Source organism: Netta rufina (assembly GCF_964035555.1).
Source record: "Netta rufina genome assembly, chromosome: 1".
NCBI lineage: Eukaryota > Metazoa > Chordata > Aves > Anseriformes > Anatidae > Netta > Netta rufina.
This window is the reverse complement of record NC_140123.1, coordinates 93,903,398-93,930,088: the sequence shown is the minus strand read 5'-3', so window position 1 is coordinate 93,930,088 and position 26,691 is coordinate 93,903,398. Positions and strand designations below refer to the sequence as shown.

Below are 26,691 nucleotides of genomic sequence, written 5' to 3'. Positions count from 1 at the left end.
GGATAGGCTCAGGTCAGGGCAAGGCCAGCAACACCAAACGCCAGTGCACCTGTGGACCAGGAAAAGATCACTGCCGGAGATAAAAAGTGGCTGGGGCTAGCCCCAGACATTTAATTTACCATCAGGCAAAATACTCTGTTTCAAAGAGATAATTTTTCTTTGAAAGTCCATTTTGAAATGTACAAGGTAAAACTGAAAGCTAGGATTGCCTTCTTTTTCCCTTGTCATTTTATGTCACCCCAAGTTATTTACTGATCTTGGACTGAATTGTACACAAGGTCCTAGCACATTTGTTTTCCTCCATAACAATTTGCTCTGCTGAGTTTATATTGGTGCAACTAAGTTTATAATTGGGATTACAAACCATGGCTGCCAGCTTTAGGGATGTGCTGGCTCCCAGGGTGCTCTCTGGACCTGCAGAGAGTCACCTGGGTTGGTAACTTCCTAGAAAAGGACACGACACTGTCTTTTGGACTTGTTTCATGGTGTTTTGCTCAGGCTGCTTCAGTTAATACCACAGGTAATACTAACACTGAAATGCCACCAGCTAGCGTGTGTATGTGTGGGAGGCTAGGGCAGTGAGAGAGAAAGGAGAAACCCCTGCCAGTTGCACAATGTGACCCTCCCCTCAACTGCCTGTGCCAGGCTCCTCTACACGCAACCCTGCAGGTAAGCGTGTAGCCAAGGAAACACACAGGCTTTCAAAATACCTCCGGAAAACCCAAAGCAACCTGCAAACTAACCCCCTTCCCAACCTACAGATGAAGACATCAGCACACAGGCTCAGTTTAAAACGTTGATTAATTCACAGCGCTGCCCTTTTAAATTTGTGGGGCAAACTGAAAGCTTGCAAAATAGGGAAAAAGAAAGCAAATTGCCAGCAGGTCACGTCACAGCTGCCACACTCAGCTCTGCCAGACCCCCGTGTCCAAAGCACAGATTAGTGAACAGAGCTCTTGTGGTTTGTTCCTTGGCACAGTCTTGGTTTAAGCAAGAAGGCGATAAAATGTACACTTATGACAGAAAACTCAGTATATCTGTGGTGATACTAATATTTATGCACTGCCACAAAGAACACTTCTGAAATCAAAACCACTTTCCTGACAAGAAGTTCGGGCTGACCACAAAACCGCAGCCTCTGGCCTGCAACCCTTTCACGATGGAAAGCTTGAATTTCCCAGCTGAGAAGTTTGTAAAACAAGTAGCACAGTCAAAGTGCCTCCCACATATTTTGAGGGGGAGGAGAGTAGTATCAAAGAAGTGAATCAGAAAATCTGAAAAAACAGATAATGCAGAATTAAGGTGATGGCTCCCACCCAAGCTCTGTATCCTATCTCTCTCCGTCCACTGTGGAAAGCTGATGGTCCTTTATTTTGGGGAGTAAGAGCATAGTTTTTGAATCCTAGTTTTGGAATAAAACATATAGGAAAAGCAATACAATATTTCTGGGGATGTAGGGATGCATCGGGATGTATTCCTACTTCCCACCCCAAAGACTGCCTGGCACAGAAGACATTCCTTCATGCCTGTTTCCCAGGTGGGACAACAGCCCCTCCATACACAGGTCTGCTCCTCTGCGGCCCCAGGGGATGTTGTGGCCCTGTGCAGTTGCTCTGTGTGACAGTAAGTGATGGAGCACAGGGTTCATTAGCCTGCCAGGACACCACCAACGGCACAGGCAGGGCACCCACCACACACACAGACACACACACACACACACACAGACACACACACACACAGACACACAAAATTGCAGGCAACTAAGAGAATTATTTTCCCCAGCTGCTCCTGATTAACTTTAATGATGCAGACGGGGCTTCCCTGACACAGTCAATCCTGAAGCAGTAGCGTTGTAATAGCCAGGATGGACTGCTGGCCTGAGGGATGTGAGGCCTGGAGGGGGAGGTTTCTATGCTGAAGTAAGGTCTGTGTGCTGAAAGCTCATCTACTTCTTTTCAAACAGTTGTTCCGAGAAAAGATACCATTTTCCTTCCAAACCCTGCCTCATTTAATCTTCTCCCCTTTTTTGTTATACAGGTCACATAAAGTCACATCTTGTCAGAGGACACAAAGCAGCAGCTGATTTCCAAATTTCTTGATGAGTTCTGTCCTTCAGCTTCTTCTCAAACATGGAATGACCACCGGTGGCTTTCTGCCTTAGGGACCAGGAGAGAATGCTCCAATGGAGGGGTTCCAGAAATTCATTTTACTTCTTTTCATCTTATCTGCGTCACTAACAGGTAGGACACGTTCATAACCCATGAAATGAGCCATCGTGGACTAAAAGTGTGAACTAATTTTAAAGCTATGTAAATGGCAGTTACCGGCAATATCAGATTAAACAGTAAGTCCCAGAGGGGGATTATTCAAAGTGTTTTAAATGGATAAGTTTGCATTTAAAGTCTGAATGTTTTAATGGCTTACAGTGGGCTTCAGTATGCAGGACTGAGCAGTGGATGGGGTGGGGGGGAAGTGGCGAGGCTGCCCTCTCACTTCCAATGAGCAGGGATGTCCCCACTTATTTCTCCCTCTCCTTAGCTTGTCCTTCTCCTGTCCATTCAGGATGGAACGTCTTGATGGGACGTCTGCAGAGAACTCAAAAAAAAAAAAAATCAGCAGCTGATTTTGCTTCCAGAAGTATGTGTAAATTATCATTTTCCTATTTGGCCTCCAATTTACATTTCATTTGCCTGAGTCTCATACTGAATTCAGATAAAAGGTATCCTGGTGGCAGAGCTTTAAAGAAAATGTGAATATAAAGTGAGTAGTTGGGTAATGGAGACATGGCTGATTTGTTTCTTGTAGTCTGGCTGGGGTTTTAAGAGGCTCTGAAAGGATGAGAGGGATGGTATAACTGGTGAAAGGAAACACAATGCAGCAATGTATGGTGAGTTCTTTGAGCAGAGTGGTGTTCCCAGCGGAGTTGCACTGGGATGTGTGATATTCAACAAACTCTTAAACAACCCCATGAAAAGGAGTATGAACTGTGAGGTGGCAGACTTTGCAGGTGGTGCGAAATTACTTGGGACAGTCAAGTGCAAAAAGAGACTATGGGGATTTGTCAGAAAATGTCACAATGCCAAGTGAGTATGTAATAAAGGAGCAGAAAATATTCAGTACAAAGCATCACTTAACTGAAGATGTATAGTGGAGGAAAAGTATAGATATCTTTGGAAAGAGCAAATTGCTGAAAGAGAGAAAATTTCACCACTTAGTGTTTTCAACAGAAATACAACGACATTAGAAAAATCCACAGAAAGCTTTTATCTCAAATACTGGAAGTTGTGTTAGCCCTTCCATTTCCAAGCGGACATACTAGGTCTGAGAAAGAAATAAAGTGTGACAGAGGTTATCAAAGGTATGAGAAGAGGATTCATTAGACTGGATTATTTTTCTGCTCCTGAAAAACGAAATAGTAAAGATATTTTAAAATAATTATATGGAGGTGAATAGTGGAGTGGCTGGTCACAATTTCTCATAAAAAAAAAGAACTAATGGAAGGCAGTAAAATGACTAGAAAGTAGATTTAAGGCAAACAAAAGTATATACTTTTCCTCACAGGATGTCATCAAGTAGTGAAGCTCATGGTCACTGGATATGGGTGATACCAAATTACAAATAGGCTGAAAAAAAGTGAAACAGTTGTCATGGAGGGTGTATCCATATGTGCTGATGCAGTTGTTGGCTCAGGCAGTCCCTAAATTTTGTAATTTTGAACATTGAGTAATTATTGCAAGGAAGCCTCAATTTTCTTCTGTTTTGCCACAGTGGGGTAGTGGGCAGTGCCCACACTGCGCTGTGCAGCCATGGGATCACACCCCAAAGCAGGGAGAAAAAGTGTATCAAGGGGAGAGGAAATGCAGTTATTGGAAGAAGTGTTGCTGCTCTCATGATTTGAGGAGGTACAAGGCCGTGCAGTGCGGCTAGGCTGCAGAGATAGCTGCATGGCACAGCTGGTTTGAGCATCTTCTGGCTGGCACCACATGCTTTTCAGCATCAGTAGCATTGCAGATCACAGGGTTGGCATGCAGTGCAGGGTCCCAGCTTGCTGTCAGGACACTGGAGGTGCTCCCAGCACAGGGACCCTCACAATTGGAGACCATAGACAGTGCAGGAGGAGGAGGAGGAGGAATCCAGCAGCAGGGCTGGGAGAAGTTGCATTAGGCATCTGTCAAGTAGTGACTGAGAGAAGAGATTGGGAAGACACTCTTGGGGGCTGTGGAAAGGTTTGTGTGGGTGGCAAAATGTGTCACTGAGTACCAATAGACCAGTGTTACTTGACAGAAACATCCTATATAAGCATTCTAAAGTCTTGTTAACATCAAAAAAAAACCACCACCAACAAAAAAAAAACAATGAATACATGCAACAGGAAGGGATAAGCGGTTTATCAGGCACTGATGTACATTTAACATGCTATTGGGAAGGACTGAGCAACAAACACTTGGCACTTAAACTTTCACCATTGGTGACCCCTTTCTAGGTGTAAGTGATGTGCCTCAAAGAAGGTGTCCCAACAGAGCTCTGTGCTTCAAAATTCAAGGGGTAATGCAGTATCATGAGGACCGTCTGAAACTTCCCTACTGCAAAGACATCAATATGGTTATTTGTCTGGGTGGGATATTTTACTGGTTGCGTGTGGGAAAGCAGATGTTAAACCAGCTGTTAAGAGCTGAACACATAATTCCTGTAAAGTGCAATGGCAATCTAGCCTGAGTCCTTAATTTGTCTGAAAGCAACCATCTGCGAGATATTTTTTAAGCAGTATGCAAATGAAACCAGTGCTGAAATTTTCTCCCTAGTGCAGGAAGCAAAGCCCAGCAAAAGACATTAGAGCACTGGTTTAAAGCACTGGTAACTGTGTTTAGATCACGTTTCTGTCATGAATGTCCTCTTTGACCTTATAGAAGTTACTTTATCGGTGTTTGTATATGGGTTGGACAGTGGAACCTGCTATTGGTTTGGGACTTTGCATGCTATTGCAAGATAAAAATTTAAAGCAAAAAGATAAAGAGGCAAGGTTATAATCACAAAAAAAGTTTTGGCAACAGATGGAGAAGGCTCATAAAACTCCATTTTGGTTGTGCTGGGGCTTTCCTGAGATCCAAATGAAGGCAAAGTTGAGCTACTTTCCATTCCTTGATCCTCTTGCGACCCATAGGATCCCTATCCAAGGCTTATGGATCTGTTCTCTAGCTCAGGGAAGTCATTGGAAAGCCATCTGTTGTTCCAGCAGGTCTGGTTGATGGAAAAAAATGTAGATCCCACCATACCTATGGACTGATAAAAAATGATTATATTAGATAAAAAAGAAGTAACTCATACCTACCTGCTATACTGTCCTGACAGTCTGAACAAGACAAAAGCAGTATGAGCCACACATTTTTAGAGCAGATGATCCCTGACTGTTCATGTTTAGGGACAAATTTCAAGACTGTAGTGGAACTCACAGACACGATCTCATAGCAAATGATTAATTAACAGCTAACAGAGTACTGAAAGTCATTTATTCAGAGCCATGGCAAACCATTATACTCCTTAAGAAAGAAAAGTGTTTACACAGGCTAAGAAATAAAATACAAATGCACAGATATCAGCTTGCATTAAGGGGGGCAGTGTGAATAAGTACTGCAGCTCCTGCTTCATGAGCAACTAAATTCATTTTAGTGTTAATTCTAAGGATGTTTGTGGACAGCTGAGTCTATCATCATGGTAGCTGTTTATGTCTACTTCAACCAAATGGGAAGAATTCAAACAAAGTGTGAGAGTCAAAAAGCTCAGTACATCAACTTGTTGTAGGCACCATGGATGTACAGGGAGCAGTATTGTAAAGGCTGGTGACAATATGAGTCCAAAAAATATATATAATTCAGAGATGAATTTGAGCTTAGGACAGTGTCTCAAACCCAGTAATATCAGTTATGAACAGAAATAGTGGCAATTGGGTGCTGAATATCAAGGAAAGGGGATGTATTATGTGATGTATGTGCTCACTGGAGTGTACGTTCTTAGTGCACTTTCATTAGAGAACTGGTAGCTCTGTAAACGATGCCATCTACAGACATGGGCAATCACTAACATTCAGAGTCACAAACAGAAGAGAGACAAAATGGCTTTTTTTTTTTTTGTTGGGTTAACTGTTTATAAAGCAATGTATGAATGTATGCATATAGATTTGATTGCTAAGTTAGTCTTCAAGCTATTTCATGATTTATAACATTTCAGTTCACCTTTACAAGACTGAAGAGAGCTTTGAGTAAATGTTACTGGAAAAAAAAGAACCATCTAAGTCAAACATTTAACGTATCTTATCTGGCTTTATTAACTATCAGTAGAAGTGAAGTTTGCTTTTTATGTAATGTTTTATTGCTCACATACAGATATACTGTGGAGAATGAGGTGCTTGACAGAGGTAGCATAATCCAGGAATGTGCAAAATTTTTGTGAAGGTTTTTGTAAATAGGAGAGAACTTGGAGTCAACCGAGCAACGAGCCAGGGAGAGCTAGGTTGTATAAACCTGGAAAACAAAGAATGAAAAGACTCTTGTCTGTAAACACATGTGGTGGGTGGGAGGAAAGAGAGGAGCTATTTATATTAAAGAACGATTCTTGGCACAAAGCTGGGTAGATATAAACTCCCTAGGATTAAGTGAGAGCTGGGAATTAGAAAATGATGTTGACATTGGAGCAATGAGATTATGGGCCATATGCCTTGGGTGCATGCTCCAAGGTTCTGTTTGCAACATTGTACCTGAGACTGGGCTCTGGCAGCATTTATGCAAGCGTTAAATCTCTCTTTTGTGTGAAACAATACAGCATATTCTCTCCTTCTTCTGTCAGCTAATGACCGAATAGAAAATGACTTTTTCAGTAATTTGTGAATTAATCCATTAATAATTAAACTACCTAAAATGCACTAAACCCGGGTTGAATGAAATCTTTAAAACCACTTCATTGCCCTGACTTATCAAGGGAGTAACAGCCATTTCACTCTCTCTTTCTCCTGGAAAATAGCTGAACACTTAGGCTCAGGCTCAATTTGCAGACACTGGGTTTTAATTACACTGCTATGGACTGTAGCGTCTAATTGCTGTAACAGTGCAGAGCTACAGCTTGAATCATTAGAAGTAATGCTGGCAGTCCTGGTGCTTCTGTGGGATGAACGTTTGCCAGTAAGTGATGTAAAACTTACTGGTGAGTTAGGTCTCACTGGTAAATCTGCAGGGAGCTCGTGAAATCTCTATCTTGGAGACATTCAGGATTTGGACTCCTTGAAAGCCATTGATACTACCTCAGTTTTTGCTCTACTGCACCTGGACATAGCGTGTTCTGGAGAATCTAGCCAAAACCCAAAGGGAGTCACAAAGTACAAAGACCCAGAGAAGCAGGCTCCTAATTTCACCCAATGCTGATCTTCCAAGTCACAGTCCCTAAAACACCAAAGAGTAATCTGGGTCACTCTTAATCTTTGAAGGTTTGTGCCTCTGGGTATATGATGTCATCTTCTTGACAAATATTTAAAGATTTGCCCACTTCCCATGGGTATTTCAGGGACTGAAGTCACAGCTGCCATTTTGGAAAGAGGCTTCATCCTTTACTTTCTGCTTAGTAGAAGCAAGTGCTTCTGCCTTCTCATGCACACAGGATCCACCACTTGCCTGGGCAACAGCTGTGCCTTCATTACTCTGAGGGCAATGAGAGGCCCTGGGTCTGCTGACAAGGAGAAGAAGACAAAATGCCTTGATTAGAAACAAGCTTTCATTTCTGAAAGATAGTATCTACAAATCATGGTACCTTTTAAGGAGGAAAAACTCATGAATTCAAGCAGATCTGGTTAGAAGAAAGCCTGGGATGGTGGGAAACGATGTATAGGGTGCATGCAAGAGAAATATGGAAGGAGGCAGGCAAATAGGGGAAAGAGCATGTAAAGATGCAAAAAATCGGTGGCAATAAGAGGTATGGAGAAGGGACTGGCTACACACTCCTTTATTCATTTAGCTTCTAAAGAACTCGTATATTTTCTTATCTAAAAGTGGAATTTTTTTCCTTCAGCAAAATGGTAATTCTGCTCTTTAGTGAACTGCTGAAGAAAGAAAATCGGATGATTTCAGAATAGGAAAAGAGACAAAAAGTCAAACACATCTTTAAAGAAAAGCATTTAATCTAAGATACAGCTGAAAGATCCCTCCATTTCTGTTAAAAAGGTTACAGGTTAAATTTTTGAAAAATCCTTGTAAACCTATACTTCTAGGGTTTATAATGACTGTTTTAGGGATCCATTAAAGCAACATAGCATTTTACCACTGCTTATGGCTGTGTGGTTAACATTCCTAAGTCACAATTTCAATTCACCATTAATGACTTCAACTATTGAGTGCTGGGCATTATAGAAAATGAAATGAGAATCTTTTTCTGAAAGCATCATGTACTGTTGGCTGTTGGAGGGGAAGTGCCAGCTCAGTTGAGTCAACAGCCTTTTCCAATATCTAACAAAGTGCTCAATACCCCAGTACCTCCAATTAAAAATGCTATTTCATCCAGGGCTCTTGGCTTTTTAGCTTTAAATTGCTGGAAGTAAAAATTAAGTCAGATGTCTTTGTTGGTATTTATATATTTACAGATTGTGTGATATTTTTTTTTTTCTTCGTTCTAGGTCTTGGCTTTTGTTATTCTATTGTAAATGGCCCTACTAATGCAACAGTCCTTGCTGGTTCAGAAGCCCGGTTTAATTGCACTGTTATGAAAGGATGGGTCATTCTGATTTGGTTGTTCAAGGCAAATCCTGTCCTCACTGTCATTAATCCTCAAGGACCTATTGAAACATCAGACCGCTTCACATCTCAAAATTATACCAATAATGATGAATTTACCTCAGAGCTGATCATCCACAACACACAGCTAGATGACTCTGGAAAAATTGAATGCAGCACCCAGCAAACTGGTGAAAGCAGCTTTGCCTTTCTTTCTGTTCAAGGTATGTATAGCTACCAATAGAAAGCTCTTTTATTGTACCACACTTAAAGATATCCTCTGACGGATTGCCCAGATTATCTCTGTGAAGGAGTACGTGCTCTCATTCACCATCATTTGTCTTCTTTCTTCTTTATCTTAATTTTACTGTCAAAGCAGGTTTCAGAGTCACATTCAAAGTGCCATTAATAAAGGTTTGAACTGTCCTGCCTTTTTTACTGTTATATGTCTTATTCTTTATTGGATTTCATTAAAGTGCCTGGAGGCGTTAGCAGGCCCACCAGCCAAAAACAATCTTTCGGCTAGAAACAGTATGGATTACTTCCCTCTACACAGGCATGTCTTTGTGCATGAACCTTCACTGTCTTTTGGACAGATCTCCCTCCTGCTTTGTAACTTGGGGATCAGTCCGTACCCCACTTATTTGAGTTTGATTTAATGGTGTGTAGAAATAAATCCTTCGAGACACAAAGCAATGCTCTTCATATGACTGCTGCTGCGAGCTAACATTTCCAAGGAACAAAAGCTTCTGCATATCAAGTCCCTGTGTATGAGACCTCTTCCTCCTCTCTGAAGCTTTAGTAATGACAGAGTGCAGCCAGTAAAGCGGAATCTAACCATCAGACGCTATCCATTTGTCAGAGGTGCTTAGTGCAGTGAGAACATCTCATTGTCTGTCTGTAAACTTTTCCCAAGAAAACCCAAGAGCATACTTAAAACTTACAGAGAAACATTGTTATTTCATTATGCTGTCCTTCAGCTGTAAATATATAAGGATGCCTAAAAAGTGTAATTTTCTGCTTTTTATTGAAAAGATACTGAAAGCTGAAACTTGTGCTGTAGACACACTGGACAACGTATCTATGAAGTTGCAATATCTGCATGTTTATATCATGCATATGGTATATCTGTGTTAATAATGACTGTTTTTAAATTCATATCTCAAGATATAGCTAATTTTGGGCAGCAAGGTAAGATTTAAGACTATCAGCAGGAAAACAATGCAGATAACTATTCTGAAGGAAAAAAACATCTTTTCCCTCCCACAGTTAATGGATCTTTATTCATCAAAAATAGCACCTTAACAGTTAAAGAGAATGAAACACTTGAAATTGTTTGTGAAGCCTTAGGATGGGCTCCAGCTCCAGACATTACTTGGATGACAAATGACTCTCTGATTGATAAGTCGAGGTATGTTACCCAGCAAAGTCAAGGATCTAATGACCTCCAGAATGCCTTGAGCGTCCTGACTTTGACTCCAACAGACACTGAGATTTTGACTTGTTTAGCTGATATAGAAGCACTCCCTAGCCCTCAGAATGCAACTATAACTGTTTTCTTTGTCAACTCTACTCCAGGTAAGTGAATGTTTGTTGTACTTTGCCTATGCTATTTTCTCAGAACTGTCCTTTATACTTTGTATTGTTTTGAAAAGTATTTTATTTGCAAATTAAACACTGTGAGATATGCAAAGGTGATAGAAGTAGGACTTGATAGTCACAAACTGATACGTAGGTACAGTTAATTTCACCTCTGTGAAAGGACTGGTACAAGTCTAATGAGCCACAAAGTCCACTTAGACCAAAGAGCCATTGTGCCTGCATTCCTTTATCTGTCATGTTCTTTTTCGCATCCTAGAGGAAAATAAAAATTGTCCTACAGCAATATACATGGAATTCTTTGGGCAATGCATTGGTTGCTTATTATTGCCTTTTATTTAAGGACATTCAGTGTCTAAGCCAAGCATGAATGTTGAGCAGACAACAAGAACTGCTAGAAAGACTTTGATAACCCTAAGCATTGTTACTAATGTTGTCAACATATATATATACTTTCATAATACCGCAAATCTTTGGCCTTACTGACAACCTATGAAAATATAGGAAGACAATATCAGATTGTGCTTAGGAGCATAATTTATCTGTTAGGACTGGCCAAGTGTCTCAACTGTAAGGGAGAAGACTCTCAAGACAAACTGAACTTGAAGCACTAATCACATGGCAGGGAGCTGAGGTTTCTGGGCATAAGTACACTGCCACTGATGCTGTGACATAGTCCACCCTGTGGTGACAGCCTTTAAATTAGCCTTAGCCTGTGGTATGGGAAATGCATGGGACGTATGGGCTGTTTTTTTTTTTTTTTTTGCAACAAGTCTATACAACCCCAGCTGCCTGCTGTGAGGAGTAGGGCCTAGAATCTACATTTCTTTTTATGATGTTGTAAGCATCATGAACTTGTATAATCAAATTGACAGCTTCTCTTGATGAACTGATTCATTTACTGCAATGGGTGAATGTGCCACATACAAAAACATTCTCATAGTGGATTGATGAGGGGTATGTTTTAGAAGTTTTTACATACAAACAAGTGAGGAGGCTGAGTAACTGTGCCTTTTATTTTATGGATGAATCAGTATTAGAAAGTCTTTTCAGAAGTACTTGCCTTGTAATGCAGTTGAAAAAGGTCATTTCACCATTCTTACTATGACTATTTTGTAGTCAGATTGCTCCTAATTACTGACTAAGCAAAATAGAACTATCCTGAGGAAATTAATAAATTCCCCTGCCTACTTGTTTGTGAAGTACTGAGGTATCCACCCTCAGTTTCCATAGCTACTCATTGTAAATCAGAAGAGGAGAAAAACAGATGTCATGAAGCACAATTAGTGTATAATTAGTGATTGTATAGGACATAATTCATTGCTCTTTGGAAAAATAATTTTGCAGCATCAGACACTCAAAATTTGTCAGCAGTTGAGAATATGAAGTCTTCAGATTGTTAGAATGAAATACAGACAAGACATTTATGGCAGAAGAAAATTTCTAATGTATGTCACATGTAAAATCTCAGGGTTTGTCTGACTTTTCATATGCAGACTCAACCTCAGCTAGATGGTGTCAGGAATGAAGATTAGCTTTAAAAATTTAAGAAATCCTTCCCCAAAACTGTTGTATTATTAGTTTCAGTTGCTCCTCCTCCAGAGGTACCTCACTCACAGCAGAGTTTTGCTGGGCCCCAGATCACAGAATCACAGAATTTCTAGGTTGGAAGAGACCTCAAGATCATCAAGTCCAACCTCTGACCTAACGCTAACAGTCCCCACTAAAAGATTTGGGAACTTCTATGGAGTTATCACAGCAGAGGTATTCACAGAGCTATTATTGGCAAATGAGGTCCTCAGTAGAGTCCTTTAGCTGGTCCCAAGCTCTCTGTGGCTTCGGTGTTGACTGCATGTGTTCTTTGTACTGCAGAAGGTGAATGTAGGGAATCCACAAAGAGACAGATCTTCCTCTGTTTTTATCTTAGCCAGAAAACTCCAAAGTGTCCAAGAAGTGATATCCATCTTTTTTCAGTCTCTCCTTTCTCCTTGGTCACAAGCATGTGCCTGGGAAAATTCCCTTTTCTGCAGATACTTTGCCCAAGTAAATTCTTAGACAGCTTTAGGAGGAACCAGGTGTCAGAACAGCAGCTGAGAATGGGCCCTATGGAATGAGGAGGTGGCTTTGTACACACCAAACACTTAACGTAATGTGGTGTGGATTTATTCCTACTTTCACGTTGAGCTGGCAGCTCCTGTATTCATGCCTGCTGGTCCCAGCCCCAGTTTCTTTCTGGATCCTCCAAAACTGGGGAGAAGCTGCTATGCTTAAGAGCTGGGAGTGTTTGTGTTGTATCCTGTCCTTACTTCAGCTTTGTAGAGCCTCTTTGGACATGTAGCATGAACTTGACAGGGTGGAAAATACCTTGGTCTGGCAGCCAGCTTGGGCGTATGGGCCTGTGTAGGTGTGTTTTGCTCCTCCCTTCATTGCAGAGGTTAAATTTAGCTCTATATTTAAACAGCTACGTGTTTCATATCTTAGCCATTTTGAAACCCTATGGCATGTTTTATGGAATGAATTAGGATAATATATATATATTTGTTTTGGTACTTCTGGATGAAAATATAATGAACAAGTTTCTCATCAACTGTAATCACAACTGATTACAGCCTATGGATTTAACTACTAGTCTGCAGGTTAGTGAGTGCTTGTTTTCTCTAATTGTCAGAAGAAATTCAAAACATTCTGATTGTGCATTATGATTAAAGAAGACTGGAACAAATTGCTTAATCATAATGACCCGAGCTTTGGATAATTCAGACTCCTAACAAAGGTTCAAGCTTTGTAGGAGGCTCTGCTCCTGTATCTTTGCAGTCTGAAGCCTCCAAACCTCAAGCAAACCAGGCAAATTCATAGATTTGCTCCTTTATTCCTTACCATAAGTAAAGCATTGGGTACCCTGGGTCATACGTCAGGGGAATAGCTCTGACACTGTGCAGCTACCAGACATCTACATGGCTGCGGTACCTTTCCCAGAGGCTGCCAGCTAAATGTAACCATGCAGTTGTTAACTGGGACTTCTAATGAGGACGTGACAATCATGAGCCCCGTGTGACAGAATGGGTATTGTCGAGTTTGGATGCATTTCACACCTGTAATTTGGATTGAAAGGTTTCTCTAAACAACTGTCAAAATGATTTGGGGGCTGCTTTTCAAAGGGTAGACAAATTAGATGTAGTTCTAAAATATCTGGTCAAAACCAAAGGGCAGGATGATGCGGCAGTGAGAACAGACACCTTCCTTATACATCCAGCTGCGTAAGAAACTTGGGGTATTTTCAAAGTTCTGTGATGCAGAAGCTCTCTTAGGAAACCTGCTCATAGCAACCAGGTTCACCAAGATGTTGAATTATCTTGAAATCACCTCATCTAGCACTGTAGATTACAGCAAAGACAAAAGAATAATTTAATGTTGTTAAACTGCCAGTAGTGAAGATGGGCTAGTAGCTGCAGTATCCTGAACTGTGCTACAGTTCTTGGACTTCACTGATCTTTAAGTGAAGACCAAATAGATGACCTACAAAGTATGTCCCAAAATCAAACACCTGCTGAAATTAGTGGGAGAAATTCCATTGTGGGATTCATCAGAAAGTCAAATCTACAGGCTAGAAATCTCCACCTGTACTAGGCACCTAAGACTGTGACTGTGGTCAGTGGGGAAAAATGGACGCTTCTTCAGAACTGATCATCTTAACCAGAGGGACACATATACATTTGGCCAGGTGAATGGTAACCCAAAATACCTATTTTCTCTCCACTGACAAAAGTAGCTAGGCAAGATGCTTAATATCTGCAGTATAGATATCTAAACTGAATCTTAACTTCTATCCCCAGCCCAAAAGACCTCCAAAGGATGATGGGACACTCAGCATATCTGCAAACTAAAATTTTGGTTGGAATATTTTTGGAATACTTGGTTGGAATATTTTTTTTCTGAAAGAAATGGCTGTCAGAAAAGTTACCATTGCAATAAAAAATTTTATTTTGGAAACATTTTGAGAGCTTGGCCACCTCTCATAAATAGAGAGACCATCATCTGGAAAACATAGCCTCCTTGCTAAATAGTCAAGAAGCAGTTAATAGGTTTTAACAGAAAAGTAAAATATTTTGAAAACAATGTTTTGAGACTGATAAAACAATACTTATCCATTCTGATGTAACAATATTTATCCATTTAATTTAACAGAAAATGGTTACAGTGAAGACAGCATAAGCACATGGGTTATTGCACTTGCAGTCGTGTTTTCAATTGTTGGTTTTATTCTTCTGGTCATTATTATTGTGGTTGTCGTACGCTGCTGCTGCCTAAAGAAAGGTAAGTGGACCTTCACAATTGGCCTATACATTAAAAAGTACCTTAAATTAGATATAAATCTACTGCTTATGACAGTCCTTGTGTAGTGCAAAGACCTGTAAGCAGAAATGCAAGCAGACTGATCATGCCCTTAACCATGACCAGCTTAAGATGCTCCCTACTCTCACCTTGCTTTCTCCTATAACTCGGTCCCAAAGTAGTCCGTGGCACAGAGTTTTGCCACTCATGTTAACAACAAGGGCATTTCAGGAGCACGTTAACTTCCAATGACGTTTTGTTCCTGTCTTGAAGTTCTTTGTTGAAACCTATATTAAGGTCTGTGATCCTGATTTCCAGTTTCTTTGTAAGCTGTCCTGTGGGGCTATTGCACAGTCCTGGAAATAAGGAGGGGAGATGCTCCCGTGGTAGCTGGAGCACAGTGCACGCTCTGAGACGAGCTCTCTAGTAGGTCGTGTTTTATTTTCCAGCATTTTAAATAAATTTTTCTTTTTCCCCCCAGGATCCACGTACGAAAGTGAAGCAAGGTAAGCTGAATAAGGTGTGAACAGCAGGCTGCCTGCCTCTGGGTCCCGGGCGTTTGCCGGCACGTCCACAGGAGGTCACTGTGAGCCCAGCAGCGGGGCCCGGGGCTCCGCGGCAGATTGGCAGGCAAATAAAATAATAAAATAAAACAAAACATAACAAAACAAAATAAATAAAATAAAGTAAAATAAAACTAAACAAAATAAAATTAAACAAAACATAAAATAAAGTAAGCTGCCCCACTGGTGAGTGTTGACACTTAATCAAGTGATTACCAGGCGTGCTTGAATACCAAGGTGTTGGTACGTCATTGCACGGAGTTGAAAAATGTTAAAAATCCTGAGCTGATGGGTGTGAGTATTAATACTGATAATTACATTATCAGTAGTGCAGCTGTAACAGCAATGTCAGTGAGGTTACCAGAGTTACTTTTCTAAGCTGCTAGGGAGCGGTGTAAATTCATGCACAGCTTGTGCTTGCAGGGCATTTATCTCCCTGTCTCTTAATGAGTTTACAAAACGTTACGACACCTTGCCTTTCATTTTGGTAATACCTAGCTTCATTAACGGCCTCTTGTGGGGAAATTTTGTAAAGGTCTGTTGGCAGATTTCCACTTATACACTATTTTTGGACATGAAATAAAATAAAAACAACAGTACTGTTTTCTCCTGAGGAAACAATGCTAATCCTACCATGCCATGCCAGTAAGCTTCCATGTGACTTCTTAGTTTATGATGCTTAATCGATCATTTTACCAAGTGCAGCTACATAAATAGGGCAGAACTACATCAGCAGGGAATGGGAGGTCAAAAGCAAGTGCAACTTGCATATCGGTTTTGGTATGAATACAACACTACAAAACCTTTTTGCTTCGATTCTGACCTGGTTGTGCCACAAGCCCTTTGCAAGGGTCAACCCTGTTATGACAAAATCAATTGTACATTCAGGGAGGCATTTACCCAGCTGCAGGGACTGCTATGGCCAGGTCCATGCCCTTTCCAGGGCCTTGCCTTGCTGATGCTGCCCCTGGAGGGTCTGCACAGTGCCTCTTACAGGCAACACAAACAGACCCAGAGGAGGGCTTAGCATTACTTTTTCCCAATGTCTTTGAATCTAGTCTAGAGCAAATATTCATGAAAAAATCTTAGTACAGTAAAGCTCCTATTTTCCCATTAACTTGAATCATGAGTTGTCATTCCAGCTTTGTAGAAGTTGCTTACAGCCTGAGAGTGAAGCAAAAGGTAAAGCACGTGCTTAAGCACTGGGCTGAGTCCAGGCTTTATGGATTAGCTGGGACAAGTCAGTGTTGACAGTTGCACAAAGGCTTAGTGTTTTTTTTTTTTTTTTTTTTTTTTCTTGGGGGAACCTACCTGCAGTAAAAAGAATAATGACTGTCCAGATTGTGGAAGCTATGTTGAGGTAGTAGTGAAGAAACAGTGAGACTAAAGATATATTGTTTTGATTCCTACAACATTTATTTTTAACTTGGCTGGTTATTTTTCTGTACCTCCCACACTTTTTTGTAACTGATTTTGGCTTGGCTACAATGCTGGATTTGTTGAGACCTAAGGATCAGATAAAATAGACTGAAGACCATCTTGTGGAGGTAGTACTCCTAAACAATTGCTATCTCCTATCAACCATGACAGGTTTCTTTGTGGTATTTGACGTGTTTATCTCCTAAAAAAAGTAACCATGTAGTCACAACTGGCTAGTCAGACTTCCGTGTGCATCAGAAATACTCATCTGAAGCTCTACAGACCTGTAAAGTGATTCTTACTGCACATAAATAAGTTGATGCAACAGCTTCCACAAGTACTGCTAACCGAGAATATTTCCCTCTTTCCCTACAAGTCCCTGGATTTGTAGGGAAAGCTGGGCAAAGATGGACCTGGGATCATCCCAGAGAGGAATCTGTGGTTAGAACAAATGAATAGCAGCGTTTTTCCTAGCATAAGTTTTTAGTAAAAATGCCCTCTTTTCTCAGTGTGTAGCTCTGCAGGTCACCTATGCAAGTTCAGAGATGCATAACTTTAACCAAAGAAGTTCTATCAACTTCTTTGTGACTATGTTCATGTGCACAGTAAATTAACTCTGGGGTGTACAGGTAAATCACCTGAGAGCCAAACTGTGTAGATGTGAGCTGGCATGCTTTCTTATTGCAGTTGGGTGGGCTCAGTCAAAAATGATGAGTTGCTGTAGATGACTTGACTGGTATTCCCTTATTGGGCCACTGACTATCCTGTAATTCAGAATTAGGGATAAAAATTAATTTCCTACAAAGCTTGTGATCTGGAACAGAGTCTTCACTCTGAGAAGATTGCTTACTCTATTTTCCTTCTTGCTTGTAAAGCAGCTGATGGATACTTTCTATCCAGAACTTCATAGGCAGTATTTATATAGGACGAGATTTGCAGTAGCTGAATATTTGGAAGGCCCAGATGTATTTTGTAGCTATTTTTTTCTAAAGTGGCACATATAATATTTTCTCTGATGCCTACTACCCAAGAGTTCTCATATCATAATGAAGTTCTAATGACAGTATTTTTTTTTTCGCTAGGAAAATTTCAACTACAAAGAAAACAGATGGCCATGCAAAAAATGGGCAAAGGAATGGTAGTGAAAATGAGGGATACATTCCAGAGGAACCACAGCACACAGGACGAATCCCTAGTGAGTGAATTGCATATTGTCAAGCTGTTTTTCAACACAGGCACACAAATGTTTGGATAATGCATCATATAATTAAAGAACAAGATTCCACAACACCTTATGAAGGACTTGTTCTCATAAAATTTTGGATCATCTGGAGTACAGTCCTTCAAAAGCATTGAGAAAACATCCAAGTTCTTTGGAGCTGAATTTACTTGTAATTATGCTTTTGTTTTGTTTTGTTTTGTTTTTAATGACTTTGTTCTTCCAAATACCTTTGAGGGCCAGTACTGGACTATCATATGATTGTTGATTTAGGCAACATTTTGCACATTGGGCTGAAAAACAAAAAACAAAGCAAAGCAACAAAACATAAACCAACCAAACAAAAAATGAATTAAAAAAAAAAAAAAAAAGAAATAAAATGAAAAAGAAATCTACAGGAAACACAGGAGACATGACAACTGACATTTTGAGGAAGCTCTTTTCCTTCAGTTAGCTCCTGGGACTTGTGCTACATCCCTGACTACAGCTGAATCTCTGAAGGTTTTAATGCTCATTCTTTATTAGCTTTTTATTTTTTTATTTTTTAATTTTTTGTTATTTTGTTAGTAGCTTTTTCCTGCAACTGAAAAATAATAATATTTTTGTTAATTAATTATATAAGTTATTGCAAGGTTCATCTGTGCAACATTATTGTCCAAAGTATTCCCTTTGGTAATGATAGTTCAGGATATCATATCACTATCCTCACCTTACTTTCAGAGAGTGTTTCCATATTCTTGGGGAATGATATAGCCATGGGTAAAAGAATGCATCCATTTGTTGTGCTGAGTAGCATAACGCATTGTCTCCAGCAGTTATACCATAACAAGACACATAACAGAGCAAGAACGTCTTTATACATGTCTTTCCTTCCACTCCTTTCCCCCAAGGAATTCCATGAAAAAGAGAAGCAATGATGCCCAGTCTCACCTGTTGACTTGAAAGACTTTGAATATATCAAAATTTCTGAGACTCTTCAATAAGTTCAAATGCTATTGAATTACTGAAGTGGGTGGAGACTCACATCCACAGTGAGCATAAGCAGATATTATTAATTTCCTTAAGAAACCAGGCTTACAATTACATTTTACAGCAATGGTTCTTATGAATTTTATTTATTTGTGGTCTCTATAGAACAGTTACTGCACAGTGACTGCAGAGCCTGCACAGTGACTGCAGGGTAGAAAATACAGACAGGTAGGGGGGAAAGGGTTGGAAGAAAGCTTGTTTTTAAATGGCTTACGTTTTCCACATGAAAACAGTTGAGCAACCATCCTTTACAGTCCTTTTCCTCACATTGCTGACTTCATTAATAAAAATATGCTAGTGAATTATGATTTTCCTGATAAATGACTAAGGCATTATAAATTCTAGTCCTTAAGCACAAAGTCTCTTCTAAAGCAAATGTGAGTCTCCACCAAAGCTTTACCCAGCACTTGCATTTAGAACTGCATTATTATCAAAACGTTTAATCAAACACTTAATGGCATAAAATTATTGTGCAGAGTCTATAATCCAGGCATATACCCTTGTCTCTCTAACAAATAAATTGTGAAGAAATAAATACAGTGGAAAGATTTCAAGAGCATGTGGTATTGTAAAATGTAGCAGGTTCAAAAAATAGAAGGAAAACTAAGATAAACCCAGACAAATTTATTCTGCTGGCTTCTAGATAGGCTTCTTTCATATTCATTAACTAGTGTTTGGCTGATAATATTAAAGCATATTTAGCTGTATTCCTGAATGGCTTGTGGTTATACTATATGTGGTTATACTATCGTGGATACTGAATAACAGTAATTTTGTATATTCTTATTACAGGAAATGTCCCTCCTCCTCCAATGTCTACAAAGTTCACTGTCCGTGATGCAGATTTACAAACCAGGTCTGCACAAAAGGTAATTGTAATTATTATTATTATTTTTTTTTTCCACACAGTGCATATTGTACTTTAACCAAACATAGATTTTGGGTGGATGTAGATTTTAAAACTCAATTACAGCTGTAATTGGATAAGTGGAATGATCCCTTAAGCATTTGTGAATTTTCTGTTTATAATGATGCATGCCTTGTGTTTTAGTCTTGCATTTAAATTGATTTATTAGGGGGTGGGAAGTGGGGGAGAAACAGACACTCCAGATATTTGGAAGAAATGTCTAATAATGCTTTAGCCACCATCTGTTCTCCCCAGATTCCTATTACATCTTTCTCCCCACCTCCTAGCCTAAAGTTATAGAGTCACAGACTGTTGCTCCTCAGTCTGTGTCTGCTTTTTCATTTCCATTGCTGCTCATATTTTTCTTTCTCCAAATGTCAGCAGGGACTTTCTCCCAGCACAGTCGGTAGCCCTGACTAGGACAGTGTTACCATAGGACAGTGTTACCATAGGCCTTCTCATCATTCCCAGGATTAAAAAGTCACCTTCTCTCTGACCAGCCCACTTGATACTACTAATTCCATCTTCCACCCTCACCAGACAGAATAACTCTGGCTCAGCTTTTGAGAATTCGCCTCTGCATACATTAAGCCATTAATATGGAGGTTTGCTTTGCTCCAAGTGTGTAATAATGCTGGACAGCTGTTACACATGTACTGCCGCAAAAGTAGATGTCTGCAATGTTTGTTTTTTTCTCACCAGTCTCCAGACTAGACAAGGTGTGGATTTGAGATAGAGCCACCATTGAATGTGGTGCTTGATGTTCCTTTACAAACAAAATCCAGTGCAGATGCAGTCAGTAAAAAAGCTTTTTCTCTGGATAATTTAAAGATTGCATTTTCCAATTGCACTTCCATACTGCAGAAGTTTCTTCAGTCAGGAGCCTAGCACCAATCTAAGAGACCTTTGGCATCTCAGCAGTAAATGATGGAAGGGGAAGCAAGGAACCAACATCCAGTCTACTCTCATGTGTTGTCCCCTTTCCACAAGACAAAAAGCATAAAGAAGCAGGGCTCGGTGTTTATTCCTCTATTTCTTTCATCCTCATCTGCCTCTATTCTGAAGTATGGTGGTAGGCTCTCAGCTTCTTGCACAACAGCAACATGGATCTTAATTTATTCCATACATTTATAAAATAGATTTAACGTCTTCATGATTTTTTTTTTTTTTTTGGCCAATATTCTCTTGGGAAAGTAGCAGTGATGTGGTACCAAGTTCACCATTCAACACAGCGATAACTCATTTATTTCTGAAGATATGTTTCAACATGTGCAATGCAGAAATCTGTCTTGAGATGACATTGCATATAAATCATAGCAGAGTATGTCTTGTTCTTGCAGCACACAATAAAATTTAGGAAGTACTCAATCGATGATTAAAGCAATGATCACAATAATAACAGTAAATATAATAGGAATGATAATGATGTATCTGTAGCTGGTAGTTATTATGTTTGACATTAATTACTTGTTAAACAAAATATTATAAATGCGAAGCTGAAAAGCATGCTCAACACAGCTGAGGGTTGAAACATGAAACTGAAACACAAAGGTGCAGCCCTCTATGTCAGATGCTGGGTAGGATGGCCTAGGAGATCTTTGTAGCTGAATATCTAGGGAAACTTTGATACCCATCAGAGGCACACAGCATAGAGTCGAACCATTTCTGTTAAACCACTTGTCCCTGGGCAATATTTGGTACCAATCTGCTAAGGTGGTTTCTAGTTGCTTTGGTAACTGCATGCAGATTTTTGAAAGATATCGAGAGATAATTTGCAGGTGAAAAATATTTATATATATTTTTTAATATGTTGAAGGAATATTTAGCAATCTAAAATTGGCTCGTAAACAAAATCTACTTCTCAGTGTGAAAGGGCTTCTCAGCATTTTGTGATGGCACCATCTTGTACATACAGGAGCTGATAAAGGAAACGCAAATATTGTCTGATGAATGTTTTACCTAAAATTGTGGATTTACAGTTCATGATTTAGGTTTATGGGATTATATAGAAACATAGTGAAACATTTCCCAGGCAACATACAGTGTTTTTGTCTTTTACATTCATAACCTTCCCTGATAAATGCAAAAGCTCTCTTTTCTGACAAAGAGGTGAATTACTGGATGCATTTTAATAAAGTTCAATCACCACTGTAGCCAATATATTGCATAATAAACGTTGTGGTGCTCCTTCATTATAACACATTTTTTGTCAATCAGCAGAAATCAGGTGGCAAGCCATTTAACTGTTTGCTGATAAGTTGTGTTTCTCAGTTCCCTTTCCCCATATGGATCCTGGAAATATTCCCAAAGGATTTGGGGATATATTTTTTTTTTTTTAATTTTTTAAAGAGAAATGGAGAGAGAACCAGTGAGAACCAGGACAAAGAGGGGTTGCTCAGACAATTTTCTGCGGTCAAGGAGGCTGTATAGTGGTGGACTCCAGCAAGTTACCATTCTCTCTCCTGGGTAATCAGGAAAAATGAGCTAACACCTTTGTGGTGCTTCCATGGGGTCAGTAAGAAGTGAAGAGCCCATGTTCTCCCTCAGAAACAGTGTGGGGAGGGAACAAGGAACCCAGCTACTGATGGGAAGAGTCACGGAGACTGAAGACCTAAATTTTTGTCTCTCACTCTCTGCAAGGTGAACTTAAGATTTCTGTAGCTGGCTTCCTTGGAACTATGTGGTATTGGGATTCACCACAACTACAAGGCCAGAAAAGAGGGCCAAATGGGCAAAATTTGAATGGAATTCAGAATTAAAATTAGAAGAAACTCATGGATATGGAGACAAGATGGAAAGCAGGGCAATCATGGTGAATGAAGATTTTTCAACTAAGTATTTTGACTGGGCAAGGGCAAACATACCTGCTACACAGTATGTTTCCCCCTCTGCCAGGAGAAAACTAGATCACAGAATCACAGAATCACAGAATTTCTAGGTTGGAAGAGACCTCAAGATCATCAAGTCCAACCTCTGACCTAACACTAACAGTCCCCACTAAACCATATCCCTAAGCTCTACATCTAAATGTCTTTTAAAGACTTCCAGGGATGGTGACTCCACCACTTCCCTGGGCAGCCTGTTCCAATGCCTAACGACCCTTTTGGTAAAGAAGTTCTTCCTAACATCCAACCTAAAACTCCCCTGGCTCAACTTAAGCCCATTCCCCCTCGTCCTGTCACCAGGCACGTGGGAGAACAGACCAACCCCCACCTCGCTACAGCTAGACGGGAAGTTTCAGCTTGTATAAGCTCCACCTGCACAGACTGGAGGCATTAGAAATCTCCCTGGGTCTCTGAGGGTATCAGCTTTAAATTTGATACCTTCTGTTCCATATGTAAAAGGATCCAATTTTAAATGATTTGAGAGATTAATGAGGACTCTGTATCAAAGATTTCGCTTCCTTAGAAGTCTTTGCCCATTGACCCAACATGGTCAACAAAGCCTGAAACACCTGCTGGGTCTCACAGTAAAAAGTGACAACAGAAATTCACGTAGGTGGTCAGCTATGGGCCAATCAAACTCACTGAGTCAGAAACTAAAGCAAAATGTTCACAGAAGATAAATGTTGTCCGGTAACTGCACTGATAAATTCACAACATGAACAAAAGATCTGGCAAGTCATCTCAGGGAAAAGTAATGCCTAAGTGAAGGAGAAGGGAAAAAAAAAGAAAAAAAGAAAAAAAGAAAAAAGAAAAAGATGTGCTAGACATTAAAAAAAATGAGGAATATCGAACTAAATTATTGAGCTGAGGAAAAAATTACCCACCACTAGAAGAGGAGGCCAGGAGCATCAGTCAGGGGTGCTGGAAGGTCCTCTTTTTGATTACATTAGCCAAGAAAAGGTCAAATGGAGAGTAGAGTTACTGGCTGCTGCTTAATTGCATATTTTGTTACCGTCAGCAATGGCAGGAGAGTGATCCTTGCTCCCAGTCCCAGGGCTAAGCTGCAGGCCAAGTGTCTGGGGGGCTGTTTCATATGCCCTAACCCACTACACAGAGCTTCTTCCAAAACCCAAGTGCAGTGTGGGGGATCCTTATCCTGGCTCTGGCAGATTTTGGGGTAGCCCCATGAACAGCTTAGCCTGAGCAAGGGCCATAGGGCCACCTCAGAGGAATGGAAATTTTGCAAGTCCCACTGCTACCAAAGGAGCTCTAGAGACTCAGGATCTTGCAGGACTGCACAGTCTCCTACACAAGAATCATAATTAGTCCATTTAATATGCCATAAATGTCTGTGATAAAAAAGACCATTTTGTTAAAGGGAGTGCTTGTTTACAGCGGGACAGGTTCATCCGTGCTGTAATTCAGCTGACTTCAGCAGAGCTAGCCAAGGCTTGGATTGACCACCACAGCCACACTCTTCAGTCCAGACCGAGTCACTATTAATGGGGACGGATCTATTTTTCTCCTTAACTACTCCAAATGACACTCTATAAACTGCAAATATTATGCAGCTGTGGTTGTAGTTGTGGTTTTATACCGAGGAGGTAATGAGTGATGGATTGTAGCTACATTTATTGCGTTGTATATAACTGCTCTGACTCAATGGATTGTTTGAGAAGAAAAATTAAGCCATCAAAATCAAATTAAAAGACCAATAAAACAGAAATATAAACCGACGACAGCAAATAATTTTACCCTTACTGGTGAAATGTACTGTGGAGTATGTCATGTTATGACATTCATTGGTCAGCATACCTTGATTAAGAGAGTAATAAATATTGATGATACAGATGTGGAAAGGCAGGTGCAGCTTGAAGACTGAAGCATAATTTTTTCCAAGTGTCTGTGGCAGAAGGGGAGCGGTGAAGCTCCATGGGTGGGAATAAACGACAAAGAAGTACGAAGGAATTGCCAGTTTGTGTGTCTGTTGATGGACAGGGAAATGTGCTGAGTGTACTAAGAGTTGACAGGATGGAACTGGTTTGCTATTTGAAGCAAGGGTGTATCTAAAATATTTTGAGGGTATCCAGAGTTTTTGGGTGGGTGTTTTCCCGTAAATGAAGTGAATTTAGAAAGAGAATTAAAAACTGAGGGAAGGGGGAAAAATAACCTTCAGAAAGCTGTGCCTCCATGATTTTTTGTTCTAGCAGTTAGCAGAATGTGTGATGCATGCAGACACATTTGGAAGTACTCCTACCACATTAATTTCAGCAATTTGTTCTAATGCAGTTAGACTTGGATTTTTTTTTTGGCTGGCTAATAGCAGGCAAAGCCTTCAGCTTGTCACACATTTCCACAGCGTCAGTGTCTGAGGAGCTGCCATCTGTCAAATCAATTTAGAGATCAGAGCCCTGTTTCATAATGCCAGATGTGTGTTCATCATTCATATCACTGATGTCATATGGGTTGCACAAATGACTACAACATGCTTGCAGTAGCAGAAGTCCTTTCTTCATTGACTGAAGGATTCAACCCTGCAATCAGCTGATACACACACTCATTTTGTCCTCTGATTCACCCATGTATTGCTGGAATTGCTGAAAGAGATGGAAAGATCTGGGCATCTGTTTCCCCAACCAAACCACCAAACCATACAACACTTTTCCCGGTGTAATAGTCCCTTTATACTAATCCTTATAAAAAGGCATCTGGGGCAGAATGGAAGTCAACAGGCAGGTCTTGAAATACAAAGGTTTAAATATGAAATGGCTCTTGTCATCCTACTCCCTTGTATTTTGCATTTATAATGCATTCTATTTGAGATCTTCCACAACATCAGAAAGTGAAGTTTAGGTCAGTGAACCAGCAGCCCCAATTTCAGCAAAGTTATACATAGTTAACTGCAACCTCTGTGAGGCTATTCTACTTCAGAGAAAGCTCCGCAGAAAATGGGACAGTAGCCAGCATGAATTGATAGGAATTCATGAAATTCTTCATTAATTGATATCACAGCACAGTGAGAATAAAATATAAGTAACACGGAGCATTTGCTCTAAAGCAGGTAACAATGCAAGATGCAGCAGGGCAGAGAGGAACCAGGTCTATTGTGGGCACAGTCCCCACCCCAGCAGCAAACTTGCTGCTTGGTTCCTTCTTTGGTGGTGAGGAGAAATGGCATGACAAGGCATGGACTGGAAGGCTCAGTCTTGCAGATGAGATTTTTAAGGCAAAAGAGGAATGCAGGGGTTACATTTTCCCAAGTGCTATCAGATAGGAATGAATAGTGCCGTTTAGACCCAGCTGGTGCAAGTCCTCAGGCTGCCTCCTATTCATAAGCACACACAAAACAGGATCTTCTGTATTATGGCCTCCTAGTGGCCATAAATTCTGCCTCTTTCATCAGCATTACCTGATGACCTTCCTGGTTAGTGTCTTTGTTCCATCTGTAAATCCAGGTGCAAGAATATTTTTGTGCAACAAATTCTTCAAAGTATTCCCACCCCCATATTTAGTGAAGTATGGGATTCAAATAATTGCCTATGCCAGGAATTTTCAGAGACAGTGTTCAGTGAGGAGCTCTTGGACTCCCTCTGCAATTTTCCAGTTACTCGGCATGCGAACTAGTTCAGTATACTTTATACTCAAAGGACAGTGTAGAGTATCTGGGAATGCTTGCTTTCCACAAATACAGCACTTGCCTTCAGCTTTTTCCAGCTGTTCTTTTTCTGTTGTTCCACTCTACTTGTAAACGTGTTAATTTTTTGAAGGAGCAGTGGCAGAGAGCATCTCAAAACCTCTGCCCTAGTGAGAATGCCAGCCTTAGCAGACCTGTAACTGAAGGACCAGGAAATGCCAAGTAACTGTTCTGCAATAAAAGTAGAAAATCACATTATATATTAATCTCCAGGGTAACACAGACCAGAGGAAACTTCTCACGTGCTCTGGCAATGAATGAGTGATGTCTCTGTTGAGCACCACTAAGGTCTTT

The 26,691-nt window shown here is 40.3% G+C and overlaps 1 protein-coding gene across 1 annotated transcript; it reads left to right on the top strand.

The window, feature by feature from the left end:
• Nucleotides 1-2,182: 2,182 nt before the first annotated feature.
• IGSF5 (immunoglobulin superfamily member 5) lies at nt 2,183-26,563 on the top strand (the record flags this gene model as incomplete). The annotated part of the gene is made up of 8 exons (XM_084290807.1): nt 2,183-2,240; nt 8,654-8,974; nt 10,020-10,328; nt 14,535-14,663; nt 15,163-15,187; nt 17,746-17,858; nt 19,704-19,780; nt 26,471-26,563. 8 exons carry the CDS (start codon nt 2,183-2,185, stop codon nt 26,561-26,563), a joined length of 1,125 nt encoding a protein of 374 aa, XP_084146933.1.
• Between the last annotated feature and the right edge of the window lie 128 nt (nt 26,564-26,691).